Source organism: Rattus norvegicus, chromosome 7, assembly GCF_021556685.1.
Source record: "Rattus norvegicus strain SHRSP/BbbUtx chromosome 7, alternate assembly SHRSP_T2T, whole genome shotgun sequence".
NCBI lineage: Eukaryota > Metazoa > Chordata > Mammalia > Rodentia > Muridae > Rattus > Rattus norvegicus.
In genome coordinates, this window is record NC_141540.1 from 47,916,542 (window position 1) to 47,930,578 (window position 14,037).

General features: G+C 41.4%; 1 protein-coding gene and 2 long non-coding RNA genes across 6 annotated transcripts in view; 1 reads left to right on the forward strand and 2 right to left on the reverse strand.

The window, feature by feature from the left end:
- Positions 1-2,125, reverse strand: part of Alx1 (ALX homeobox 1) — a 19,453-nt gene extending 17,328 nt beyond the window's left edge. The window contains exons 1-2 of one of the 3 annotated variants that reach the window (XM_087555829.1): positions 1,928-2,125; positions 1,379-1,647 (exon numbers count right to left, since the gene is read on the reverse strand). In XM_087555829.1, coding sequence (XP_087411955.1) covers positions 1,379-1,604 — 226 coding nt within the window. In that variant the 5' untranslated portion in view covers positions 1,605-1,647; positions 1,928-2,125. 3 annotated transcript variants of the gene reach the window in all.
- Positions 1,952-5,611, forward strand: LOC148004656 (uncharacterized). Of its 2 annotated transcripts, XR_015624618.1 has the most exons (3): positions 1,952-2,052; positions 3,081-3,808; positions 5,199-5,611. It is a non-coding gene; the product is annotated as an uncharacterized LOC148004656 (long non-coding RNA). The 2 variants fall into 2 exon arrangements; XR_015624617.1 differs by lacking the exon at positions 5,199-5,611 and having other exon boundaries at positions 3,081-3,948.
- On the reverse strand, positions 4,832-12,625 carry LOC148004657 (uncharacterized). The gene is made up of 4 exons (XR_015624619.1): positions 12,360-12,625; positions 8,696-8,903; positions 8,121-8,255; positions 4,832-5,239 (listed from the first exon to the last, which is right to left on the reverse strand). It is a non-coding gene; the product is annotated as an uncharacterized LOC148004657 (long non-coding RNA).
- Positions 12,626-14,037: the final 1,412 nt, after the last annotated feature.

Consider the following 14,037-nt stretch of genomic DNA (forward strand, 5'->3'; position numbering starts at 1 on the left):
TTATCTAGCAGTCAGCGCAGGCCACTTCAAAACCATTTGTAAAAATCCTGTCAGTTCAAATAACTTCAGGCACTCATCTAAGAGAGCCGAAAACACTTGCAACCGCCGAAAGGAAGCCAGGAAGCCAAGAAGTTCTTGTACGTAATATTGGTTGTTCCAGTCTTCCCAACTAAACGCCTGAATCCACTAAAAACGATCATTTTATTATGTGCATTTTTGTTCTAACCGTACCAGTCAAAAGTCACCCTCCGCACTGAATAAAATGAGTACAGTGTGAGATTCATTTAAAATCTGTATACAGAGTATTGAGCGTATGAGCTCCCGTAAGTGTAAAAGTCTTGCCAGATTTTTGAGCCTCCATTAAAATAGGGGGCGGTGGCTTGTTGTAAATATTTCACACTTAATTCGTTTGTTGTTTTAAAGCGCCCCACTCCTTACAGCGTAAGGGTGGAGTATACACTGTGATAAGGAAAAGTCCTCTTGCAATCATAAACCTGTTTTAACTGTCAGGATGTGAAATGATAGGCTTGCACTGGGTAACAAGATAGAAAAAGATAGATGGTTTGTTTTGATAACATTTTGACTTGGAGATACTCTGGCATTCAAAGTTGAAGATTCTGTCCAGAAGCATTCTGAAAGGCTTGTTAGGTGGAGGTTTATGTGGAGTAAGAAAAACAGACAATGCGAACTCCGCAAGTGAGTGATTTTTATCTGGAATGCTTTGCCCAAAGCTTAAGTGATGAGGTGTTTGACCAGAACTTACGTTTGCTCGTTACAAAAGCAATAAAAAAGCAAAGAAAATCGGCAGAAACCTTTAGTTCACACAGGCTAACATATAGCATCAGAAATACACCATCTTCACAATAAAAATGTCGTCACTCCTAGGACATTAAAAACAGTTTCGTAGCTCCCCACACACGCACACATAAAAGACCTCAAAGATTTTGGTTTTCCTGACCACTGTGACATCCAGTGATGGATTTCACCTCCTCGCGCCCCGGCATCCCAGCGGGTTCAGAGCGGAGGCGCGGTATTTTAACTCAATTATGACCTATTTCGAGCCCTGTTAACCTACGCTGGGGTCCCTGGTCGGAGCCTTCGTGTCCAGTTGTGGACTCTATCCGAAAGCGAAATGGAATCAGGCAGGATTTAGCTCCGGACCCCGGCCAGTTGCAGGGGTGCCAAAGTGCGCGGCTCCGGGTCCCCGCAATCTGGATTCCTCTGCCCACATTTCTTTGCTCCGACCCGCACCGTACCCCACTTAGGGGAAGGACGGCTGAGATCGGGGCTCAGTTTGGAGCCCGGGTCAGGCCGCGGAGAGTTGGACTAAGGATGGGGTTGGGGCCAGCCGGGGCCAGCCCAGCTCCTGGTAACTTACCGCTGCTGTCCTGACAGGGCGAGGTCCTGTCCAGGCGCACGTGATGCTCAGCTCGCGGCAGCGGCCCGAAGGCCTGCACGCATTTGCCAGCCGTCGCTTTGCCATAAAAGGACTCATTGTCCAGCGTCTCCATAACGTGCTCCAACGCGCCTCCTGTGCCCATGTAAAAGTCACTGTTTTTACTCGGCGGGCTCTTAAGGGCAAACTTCTCGCTCAGAAACTCCATAATCCTGGAAGGCTGTCCCGGAGCTCTCCCGGGCGAACCGAGGCTGGATAGCGCAGAAGGAGGAGGGAGCAGTGGGCGGGAGGAGGGAGGGTCAGAGAGGAGGGAAAGGGGAAGCGAGCCCCGCGACGCCAGGAGCTGCCCAGCTCCCAGACTCTTAATACGTCCCGGCTGCAGAAGGGGCACCCGAAGTTGCTTTTATATCTTGAAACTCAGCTGGGCTCCTCCGGCAACCTCCCAGTCCTAATGAATATGAAAATAGGCAGGGACTAACTCCACCCCAGGGCCCCCTCCTCCCCCACCCCACCCCCATCTTTCCTCCTTACCCAGGGCAGGGAGCGTCCCGGCCTAGTTCAGACAGACGGTTCCACTTCAGACAAATGCCAGGAGAGACAAGGACACCCAGAAACCTAGTCGCCTCCACAGTGGACTGGCATTGCCGAGGAGCCTGGTGAGAACGCAGAGCGGTTAACCCTCCACTCCCAGAGGCCTGCCAGGCCACCCTCCCCACCTCCCACCCCCCAACACCCGCTGTCCACCCCGCCCCCACCCCAGCCACTCATTCCCAGAAGATTTAGAGGCATCTTAAGAACTTGAAAGGAAGTATTGCTCTAAAGAGCTTTTATTTCATCCGTAAATCGTTTACGTGGAAGATCCACATTAATCTGAGCCCAAGACGCCGGATACAGCGGCGGCTGTTAACCGGGTTGCTGGAGGTAAAGGGGCCGAGGTTGCCTCTAACCAAAAAGGCTGGCGTCCTGGCCGCCGCAGTGCTCGCCCTTGCAAGGCTCTGGCCTTCGCGTTTGCTGTCGGATACAGGGGAGTGTGGCATCTAAAGAGAAGGGAAGGATGAGGGAGTCTTTGAAAGGATTTGATTTTACCAATATCAACCAGTTTCACCACCTTCTGCCCTTGGTCCAGGCATCATTAGGACAAAATTTTGTATTATTATTATTATTATTATTATTATTATTATTATTAATCGAAAATTCATAGAGACAAGTGGCTCCGAAATCCCTTTCTTAATGGAGATCAGAGGGGCTCATCACACAAAGTAGTGTTGGGGGATTAATGCTTTCAGAGTGTTTTAACAAAAGTAGCACTATGTGCAGGTTTCAAGAGTTGGGGCGGTGCCTTTGAAAAGGGTGTTGCGCGAAGCTAGTGGTCCGCGAGTGGTGTTGGACTCGCGGTTGAGGACCCCAATCCTTTGGTCCAGCTGGTGGGGATGCTAGGGAAGGTAAAATAGCGCTTTCGAGATGAAAACCATTCTGCTTGGCCTTGTGCCCCACTTCAGCTTCTGAGGAGCCCGAGGCGGCTGAGGGGAAAAAGAGTTCCTTGCCTTGGGCACACACAAGAAGCCATTTGCAATAGATCAGCCAAGCTTGCAAATTTGGTGAAACTCCCCTACAAATTGAAGACCGGGCGGGGGGGGGGGGGTCTGCTCACCGATCCTGATGTACCCTTCCTTTCTTATCACAGAGGCCTTCCACAGAGGCTGTCGCTTTTCTCCAGGCTACATTGGCAACTGCACCAGAGCCTTAGACACATCGTGTACCCGTGCCGCTGCGGGTGGCCTAGCTGCATTCTGTCTGTCAGCCAGGGTTCGGAAATTTCCACGTCCTTCTTCGTCCTCGGTCCACAGGTGAGACCCTCTTTGACGGCTAACCTGGCCACAGCTTAAGAACAAAGATGCCAGGCACAAGGCACAGAAGAACTGCTGCTTAGCACTACCCCAAAAGCGGGGCTGGCGGTGAAAAAGAAGATTCCATCTGACAGAACCTGAGAAGAAGTGTCAGGAGCAGCAGTCACGTTCACCCCACGGTCACCCTGCTGTGGTCCACCAGGGTCCTCCGAAGAAGTGACAATTGCTAAGCTCCCACCAATTGACACTGTCCTGCCTTTTAACGGGTTCTATTATATTTTTAATTGTTTTCTCCGGAGCAGTGCAATAGCCCTGGCACCGAACCGACAAACCTCAAAGAGTGCCGGGTTAAAGAAAAGCATGCACTGTCCTGAGCTCTAGCACGAGGGGAGCCAGGGCTCCAAGCTCCAAGTTTGGCATTCTCCATAAGTATTGCGAGGTGGAGCTCACTCCACCATCGCTGGGGTGACCTGGAAGTGGGGAGGAAAAGCCCAGAAAACGTGTGAGGTTTGCTGGAAGAAGGAGATGCTGTGTTCTTCTGGACTCTATCAGACACTTGTGGAAGGTAGTCTGAGTTAGCCACTCGCTCCTTGTTAGCTTGCTCATTTTGCACGATCTCACCTCTCTCTCCCTTCTAAATCTCTCTCACCTCTAAATATTCTGAAAGTCTGCTTTACACTAATAAACACGAGAAAGAGGAAAGAACAATGACGTTTGATGGGTCTTTCAAATATTCAAGCGCTCCTATTACTGATGAAGAACTATGCAGAGAATTCCTAGTTGGAAACCTAGCTATGTCATGGAGCTGTGTCAGTCTGTTTATAAATATGTGTTTTAGGAGCCCCGAATTCCCTGAAAAACATTCAGTGTCTTTTAAATCAAAGACATATGATACAAGCTCTCCAGCACTTGTGTACCAATAGAGGTCTGACTGGGGGAAACTTCAGTACAGTCCAGGTCAACTGCTACTTAGGAAGCCTTTTCCACCCCATTACCCAAACCCACTTTTGACCGAAGTAGTTTAAGGGGTTGGGTCCAAGGTGTCACCCACCCATTTCAGATCCCGGAAACCTCCTGGAAATTCAAATCTATTACACGGAACCCCTTATGTTTTGTGACATGTAACCACTTATGCCCATAAAAGAGGCAACAGTTAATGGCAAACTCCCATAACGAATGCATAATCTGCAGCTTTTGGCAAGAAGTTGGGTCTTTGGTTGCCAAGAGTTGCATTAAATAGATTTTGAGGGGTTGAGATAGAGTTTATAGTAATGATACAACCCTAGTCACTAGAGCATTAATATTAAATTTAAAATACTAATTAAGGCAAGATAATCGAACGGTTTCTGGAAGTCACAAAGAAGTGGAGTAAACTTAGGAGGTCCTTTCACCTGGGGTGTGTTGGCTGCTGTTTTGAGAGATACCACTGAAAATATACTGAAATACTTTGATAAACGCTCTCTCTATATATACACATCCAGCATGATGCCAACTCCCTTTTAAAACTGGCTTGTAGTTTTTGCATCATTCCAACTCCCCCTGATTTTAACTACCTAAAGTTAGTAATCAACTGGAAAGGAAGAAGCAGTTAATGATGAACTTAGGTGGCTTTTATTTTCCCTTTCCAGCCCCATGTTGTCATTTCCAGCTCCCCACCGCCCAGCCCACTTCTGTACTTACTTCACACATTCAAAATGTGTGACCTACAGTCAGGATTCCCTTCCCTTCCTTTTGCTTAACCCCAATATATTTCTGTGCAACCTTTTTCTTATCTGCTGTTTTTTTCCACATTTGAATTTTGAGGGAAGGGTATCCAGAGAGGCTGAGGGCCGTTATTTGTCTTCATAAGCCTGAAAGCTTTCTGGACATCTCAGGATTCCAGCACTTTGAGATCCCTCGAAGTTTCATAGCGTTTTTTTTTTTTTTTTTTTTTTTTTTTTTTTTTTTTTTTGCAGAAGTCTCAGCACCTGCAGAGGGCTTCGGGGAGGAAGGAGACCTGTGAAGAAGGCAAAGAGATGGAGAGGGTTAAGAGGACTATTTGGGCTAAGGCCTTGACTGTTTGCCCCCCTGGTAATTAAGATACGTCTGTTAAGCTAAAGCAATCCTCTGCTGACATCCCTCCCTCTGCTTAAAAAGATGGAGGAAATATTTTATGGGGTGACTGCTCCCTTCTGGTGTCACACCTAAATGGTTCCTGCAGCTGGCAGCCTCCCATACAGAACTGTGCTCTGGGTATTTTGAAAGTTTTGTTTGTTTTCCCTTTAAGGAATAAATATCAACAGAGATAAAGCTGGGGTTGGGGATTTAGCTCAGTGGTAGAGCGCTTGCCTAGCAAGCGCAAGGCCCTGGGTTCGGTCCCCAGCTCCAGAAAAAAAGAAAAAAGAAAAGAAAAGAAAAGAAAAGAAAAGAGATAAAGCTATTTGAAAATTCTATTGAAATTATTATTTCACACTCTTCTTCAGGAGTACCTAGTTAGACGTTTAGATGAGAGATTTAACAGAAAGGGCAACTTGACTCATTTCACTTAAAAGGAAAGAAAGCAAGAAAATTTACAGATTAGAGCTGCTTTGAATGTTTCTCTTCTCTATGCAAATGTAATTTTAATTTTGGACATGAAAGGTATTTCTACTTCCATCAAAGCTGTAGAAAGGACATGTGGACCATTCTAGTTTCTTTCTTAACTCATGAAATGAGATACAACATTTCATGATAGTGGGCATGTCAAGATAAGTCTCCCCAAATTTACTTTTAGCACTTTCTTGTTGTAGAGAGAGTTTGGGGCTTATGAGTAAAGCTTGGAGGACATGCATGCATGCTAAATCAGGCAAAGTATACAAAATGTAGAAAAGCAATGGTCTGGAGAGGAGAGGAGGTGCTGGTGAGAAAGAAATGCTCTTGAAAAAGGACTAAAATAATTGAATGTCATGTATCATGGCAGGAAGCCAGGTGGCCTCTTGTTTATGTGTGCTCTGTTGCTGAACTCCTTTCCTGCTTCTTCTTCATCTCCCCACAGTTCTACAGAGGAGTGATGTGATATATATATATATATATATATATATATATATATATATATATATAATCAAAGCAGCTTTGTAGTTTTCACACACACACACACTACTGGGAGGAGAGTGGAGAGGGAGAGGGAGACAGAGAGACAGAGAGAGAAGAGAGAGAGACAGAGAGACACAGAGAGAGACACACACACACACAGAGAGAGAGAGAGAGAGAGAGAGAGAGAGAGAGAGAGAGAGAGAGAGAGAGAGAAGATTTAAAATATGTCTCGAGTTACAATAACTCCTGAAAACCTTGCCTAGAGACCTACAGACAAGTGTGGAGATGGTCCTGTTTGAGGAGCAGTGAGTCTTGCATAATAATGATGTGAATGTTAAATGAATCTTGAAGTCTTTCAACTATGCTGTTACAAAGCCCTCTGACATTATGAATTACGTTTATCTTGACATAATGTTAAGATTACTTGGTATTTCAAAGACAGTCATGAGTTTTCACAAAGATATATTTGTTCATGAGTTTCAGCTGGTCCCAGTAATGGGTTTTTCAGAGTTGACTTTTCTTCAAAAGAGAGGGAATAGGATTGAGTTCAGTTCTCTGACTCTACAGCATACAAGTTAAATGTAAAAGATTCCAGTGATAATTTGACTTATTCAGCAACTGGTAATATCAGAGGCATTTGCTTATATACTGTTTCATTATGAATATGTAAACCGTAGCTAAATAATAATAGATCATTTTATTATATAAAATATTATAGCTATGTTTGGGTTGATAAAGATAACTTTATTTCTCTCTAAAATTGTGTTAATTGTTCTAAAGTGTTCTGGACATAGACGATTGCTAGGGTTTTCACATGACATTTAGACGATTTAAATGGTAAAAAAAATTCAACTAGACTCAATTCCCAAATCCCAATTGCACTAATGAATCATTAATCATTTAAAATATACTTCTTAATATCATATCTGGTACACAATTTGTTTACATTTCAATTCAGTATACTTTGAGTTTACTTTCCTTAATGGTTTTTGGGGTATGTCTTAGAGACAGACATGCGCTTATTTTCAAGAAGCTGTGTGTGCATATCTGCAAGCCTTTTATCTTTAACATGAAAATTTTTTTAAAGAGAAATCAGTATAGATTTTGAGTTCAAGTGACAGATGTTTCTCCTTTACACTAGAATTAAACTATGTTAGTGTGAAGTCCATGGTCATTAAGACAAGTCCATCAGGGTCAACCAAATAGGTAAAATCAAGGCAGGTTCAAAGAGAGAGAAACCTCCTGCCTAAATGCCTCACCTACAGTGACCCTCCATCCCTCTACCCTTTGACTCCACACAAGAAGACAGGGTTTGGTAAATTTAGTACTATTTGGTAGGCAAGGCATCTACTGGAAACCTTTCTTTATCAAGGCGCTTCCTGCTTCCTAAATCCAACAAGAACAAGGACAACATGAGGACAACAAGGATGGCAAGAACACAGTTGTTACAGCAGGATTTATTTCTACAGGGGGAGTAAAAAGGAGAGTGCACTAATTCCTTTAGAAAATAAAGAACTTGAGGGGAAAATGAAGCTCAGCTCAGTGGGCACTCTTCTCTCTCCTTAAATTTGCCTTGCCTCTCACAGTAAGTGAATTTGGATAAGTGATTTTTAACTTGCAGAGTTTTCTAAGAGTTTCCTAAACAAAGGTCTCCAGATCTGTAGAGGCTGAATGCTGGATACAGCTTCGAGGAGGGTCCCTCTCTGGGTGAACTTGCATCCTTAGCCCAAGCCCTCACCGGTAACTTCCAGGTCTATCTGATTGTAGTTCCTAGTCAGACATAGGGCTTCTTACGTCACCGAGGTCGATCAACACCTGGAGCTCACCTGAGTGCGACTTGCCCTACAGGATAGAATGACATCCCCCAGGCAGCCCTGAGTGATGGAGGTATTGGTCATCTTGAGTGGAGGCCAGGTTGCCAAAAGCAGCCCAGTGTAAATCTGCAATGTAGACAATGTGACCTGTAACCAGAGAAGCAGCTTTGTGTAAGCACGCATAAGGAGGGTCTCTTTGAGCTAAAGGAGTGAAGTTTCTTTCGCTTCCAAATGGAAACTTGAAAGCGCCTCTTGAACACGAAAGAAGTTAGTGGTTAACCGATTCGCTGCTAGTATTGCATAAGCCGTGCTTCCCCGCCTTTAAAGTCTAACTCTTGGAAAAACAACGTATTTTAAATTTCCATCCAAATATTGCTGTTGGCAAACAGATAATCTAACCGTCCCTTAGTAAAGACAGTACCGTTTTTGTTTCGCAGATTAGGAATCAGAATTAATCCACATCAGGAATTGCTGCAGACTTAGAAATGGTAAAAGGAGAAGGCAGGTAGCTCCCGAGCAGCCTGGATATTTGCTTGTGTGTTTATAGATGCGTTGAGGGGAACGATGAGTTCCCTAAATTCACATACCTTCGCCGGATCCGGAAGCCAGGTTTTCTGTGAGTCTCCTTGCTGTTTCTGGCTTAATCATGAAATGCAGAGTCTCCTCCCCTTCTCTTCGAAGATTTTGCTCTCAAGTATAAATTTTTTAACATCAGCGAAAATTTTCTGTCATTTTTTCATTCGTCAAAGCTGACACTTTACCTTTACCAAGGTGCTGTGGGTGGTGTCCAGTTTTCTACAAAAGAGAAGCGCCCAGAACCTCAGAGAAATATGTCATTTTTCACATCCCAACACCAGATGCTTACAAACCTATCCTTTTATCAAAAAAAAAAAAGAAAGAAAGAAAGGAAAAGAAAGAGAAAGAAAAAAGAAAAAAGAAAAAAGAAAAAAAAAAGAAAAAGAAAATTTTTTTAAAAATTAAAAAAAAAAGTAAATGGAGTCCTGCTTTATAGATGCTCTCTAAAATCACACAACCTGACCTCACAATTGTTTGTTTATAATGAACAGTTCCAATGTTTACTGTTGTTCCAGTAACCACTTAGGTGAGAATCTTTTTAAGACACCAAAAAGAAAAAAACAATCTCTTAGACATTTTTCTTTTTCAGTTTCTTGCCTGGGTTTCACACACTTGTGCACTACCAAACCCATTATAATAAGAAGGCTTTTAATTGTAAAAGAGACTGTTTGGAGAAAATCGCTTTAATGCAATTAGTTATAGGGAACCTAACTCCAATAGTGTTCATTTCTGATTGAGGTTCTTGAAAGTCTTCCTTTCACACTGTATTTGATACATATGTGCTACTTTTGAGGAGAGAAGTATACAGCCCTTCTTTCCCTGTGTTAGGATTGGCTCAATAATTGAATTGAATTAAGCAAATCTAAGTAACTCATTATTCTATTTTGAGTAAGAATGCCCTTTAATCTTGAATTCTTTCTAATGTTAATAAAACTTGAATACTGTCTTAGCATTTTAAAAGAAATGCAAATCTTGGTAAAATGAATTGAGGAAAGAAACTTTAAAAAGTAATTTTCATTTTTAAAAATGAAATAAAGTAGTCTGTGTCTCCTCCAAGGTATGTAGGTTTCTTTGTGTTGTGATCTAACCATTTAGATCACAGTTGAATCAGAGCATGGAGAGGATGCCAAGGGATCTCTACAATTAATCATGCAACTTCATAGCTGCAGAAGTAATAATGGATAAGGTAAAATCTCTTACTTTTCTGCAGCTTTGCTGTTGATGAGCTTCAAATTCACTGAAACTCAAAGGGTACTCTTATTAGATAGATTTTGTTTGTTTGTATGCAATATGCTAATTAAAATAAAAAAATGGTCTTTGGAAGAGGAAGAATGACAGAATTAAATCAGTGGGGAGAAACACCACGTTGTAAATTAAGGTTAGAAACATAAGGAAACAAAGTTTGTGAGGTTCTGAGTAAGAAAGATTCTAGGTTACTTTGTATCTACTCTGGGACTTAGCTGCTAAGCCAAAATAAATTTTACTTACCCTACAGGAACAGAAATGAAATTGGTCACACAAGAAAGTTCAGATCCACACTATAAATCATGGTGTGTAGAAATGTTACACTGAGAGATACTTTGGAAATGATTTTTGTAGACTAAAGTAAGGCTTTAAATGTTTCTTTTTTTGTAGTGGTTGTGACTGTGTCAGAAAATAATTTAAAAGTCTATCTTAAGAATGGTTGCCAGAACTGGTGATTTTTACCCAAGAGAAGATACATGGATGGATGATTAAATGCTGGACAACTTTGGATCAGAAATATACCTTTTTTATATTAAAAAAGTTTTTTGGGTTTTTTTTTTTGTTTTGTTTCTTTAACAACTAAGGACCCCTTTGGCTCTAGTGAGATAGCTCTCCGTTTTGCATACTACTGAACAAGAGGTTCTTTTTAGAGGTTCATATGGGTTGTGCAAATGCCTTTAAATTCAGTGTTTCCAACTGATATTAACCTTTGAAGGAGTTTCCATCATTGGAATGGTCTGCAAGAAATTCAGACTACCATTCTTTTCTATTAGGATCAGGTTTTACTAAGAAGAAAAAATGCTATTCTGCCTTTAGTAATTTCAATGCATGCAACATTTGAGTTTCCTACTGATAGATGTTTGTCATGATGCACATGTTGGGTATAATAGAAGTTCATATCTATTTACCCATAGTACCCAAATAGTAATAATAATGTACAGGCTAGATTCAGATTCACAGGATTTATATCCAGATTTTACCATCTATTTGCTTAGCATGATGGAAAAGGGATGTCGATCCTCTGATTCTCTATTGTAAAATGGGTACAATTTCCATCACAGGGTGGGAAGTGATTATAAAGCCAGCTAATGTACTTAGCTGTAGGACAGTGTAGGTCAGTGCTTGGTTTTATTTTTTTAATGTAATTTTCAAAATTAATGATGGAAAAAAATCACTCAATGAAGACTATGGATCAACAGGATATAAGCTAATGGTGCTATGAAATAAAAAAAAATGGTTCACTGAAAAAACGTAATTCAACCATTAAAGAAAAGCAAATGTGCTAGGCATGGTGGCTCAAGGTTTTAGTCCTAGCATTGAGGAGTCAGAAGCAGGTGGATCTCTGTTTGAGACCAGTCTTGTCTGCAAAGTGTGTCCTAAGATAGCCAGTGCTGGTACACAGAGAAGCCCTGTCTCAAAAAACAGAACAAAACAACAACAAAAACGAAATATGTAATTAACCAGGCCTTCCGCACATATGTGACAGTTGTGTAGGTTAGTCTTCTCCTGTGACTCCTAACAATGGAAATAGGGGCCATTTTTTACTCTGTTGCCTGCCTTTGGAACCCTTTCCTCCTACTGGATTGTCTTGTCTGGCTTTAATAGGAAAGGAGGTGCCTGTCTTTTGCAACTTGATATGCCTTGGCTGGTTGTTATCTATGGGAGGCTCTCCTTTTCTTAAACAGAGGAGTAGATTGGGATAGAGTGAGAGTAGGTGAAGGGGAGGAGCACAGAGGGGAAGATGGAGGAAAACTGTGGTTGGGCTGTAAAAGTATAAAGGAGGGTATGGGAGAAAGACCAAGAATCATACACAGAAAACAAATTTCAAATATTGATACTTCCAAGGTATGTATGTCCACCATGCATTTAGGTTCTGAGGTATGAGTACCATGAAAATAAGTGTACTTGCCTTCACTTCTTATTATGTTAGGATATAAACAAGACCTTTGTCACTCAAGGAGCTAGGATCCTACCCTTAGCTTTGTTAATTATTCCTATAACCTAAAACGAATGCAGTTAACACTCAAGGGCTCAGTGTCTGTCATAAGCTATCATTGTAAGACTGCTGAAAATGTCCTATTGAAATATTTGGGGAAAATGTATTGGTCTAAGATATTTCTCTGTACTAAAGGTATTTCTCCCCCCTCCCACAATGTATGTATTATTGTAGTTTAATCAACAGGCACCATTTAGAGATGGAGTCTTTGGAAGAAATCACATGAGGTTAGGTCAAGAGGTTGGGTCTTAAGAAGGGATAAAGTTTGGGGAAAATCTTTTCTCACTGTATATAGCACACAGCACACAAATGGCTTTCTTAAAACCATAACCAAGACCCCCACAGAACTGGCACTGTGATTCTCCGAGATCTAACATCCACAACTGTGAGAAGTAAAAACCTGCTGTTTCATCCCTTCAGTCTGTGGTACTTACCATTTAAGATAAATGCTTCCCAGTGTTTGGAAATACTGTTAGAAACTCTAGCTGCCAGGCATCCATGGTTTAGAAGCAGCACAGACTGCTTGAGAGACTCAAGGGAATCATATGTGGGGTAGAGCTCTTCACTCAGATTTAAGCATCAGCATATAGAAAGGTCAACTCTAACCAGAGTCTCAAAAGTTCTCTATATGTCATAACTTTGTCTTCAAAGGATAAGGAATCACTCCACTCTTTAAGTAGGGTCTTAGGTATAGGTAAACCTACAGATTTAATAATAATTACATTAAATATGTATCTTAATATCTGATTACCTCAAAAATATCCCAATAATTGCTGCTAATAATACTCCTTGGGAATATTAATGTGGACGTCTTTTCAAAAACAATCACAAAACACATAAAGGCCACCCCACGATAGAACCAGAGGCTGTTTGGCTCTCGGTGTCTTTCTTCTCTCTTCCTAGTTACATCCCTCCACTAACTCCCTACCACCTCTCCACAGGCACCCTGACTTCTTCCCAATCATCAAGTCCCTTGCTTGTCTTACTTTCCATTGCTTGTGTGTGGAAGGTTTATCGGTCTTAAGATGTTTTTGGCCACATTCCTTTGTCAAAAATGATTTAATCACATCAACTCATCCTTCAGGATCAAATAGAATAAGTAAAATGCCCTTTCTATAACCATTCTCATTTGAAACCAATTCTTCCTCTCTCCAGTTTTAGACCCCCTTTAATATTAAAATTTGTAAAAGCGCTTATCATTAAGTATAGATTGAGACTTAAAAGTTAATACGAGAAGAAAAGGTTTTTTTCTACTCAGTATAAAATATAATAAGATTTAAACAGAGGGTAAAGATTAAGACTCAAACTGAGGGATGGGTGTTCCCTGCCTCGTATACCTGGAGATGAACCAATATTATTTTCATTAGAAGAGGAAGGAATAAAAAGAATATGGGGATTGTAGTTAATTATGTGACATACCCTGTGTGACTGTGTAACAGAAACACTTCATTGGTTTATTCTGTAGTACAAAATATTGCCTATAGAGCACCAGGCTGATAGTTTTATTTTCCATAAATGTAATTTGCCACTGTGAAAAAAATAAGTTAACATGTATTAGAAATAGATACTTTGGGGGCAAGCAAGATGGCTCAGTGGGGAGGACCCCCTATTGTCTACCCCAGAGACCTAAGTCTGATCCCAATCCTTCATGGTAGAAGGAGAGAATTGACTCATTAGAGCATGACATGTGTGAGCCAGCCAGCCAGCCAGACAGACAGACAGACAGACAGACATTCAAACACAATATAAGTAAATGTAAAGTAGTGTAAATATAAATAAAATTTACATTTCCAGAGTGTTATACAAGCTTTAAATGATGGGTAATCAAAATTTATTTATTCAGAGCTTGCATTTTAGGGTCACTTCAAGATAGATCTGGAGAATCCAAGATTTACAGATCTTTTAGGCACATATTCCATCAATTCAAGGAAATATTTACTAAGTATGCTATTCAGAATTGATCTACATTAATTCTGCTTAATGAAATTTTGGGTTCAGATTGGAAGATGAGTCTGGAAAGGTCTACTGTGCTGAGGCTTCTCCTGCACTTTGTTATTTGCCCATACAGAGGCCTTAAGCTGTGTATTGTATCGTTAATTTAATGGTAAGAAA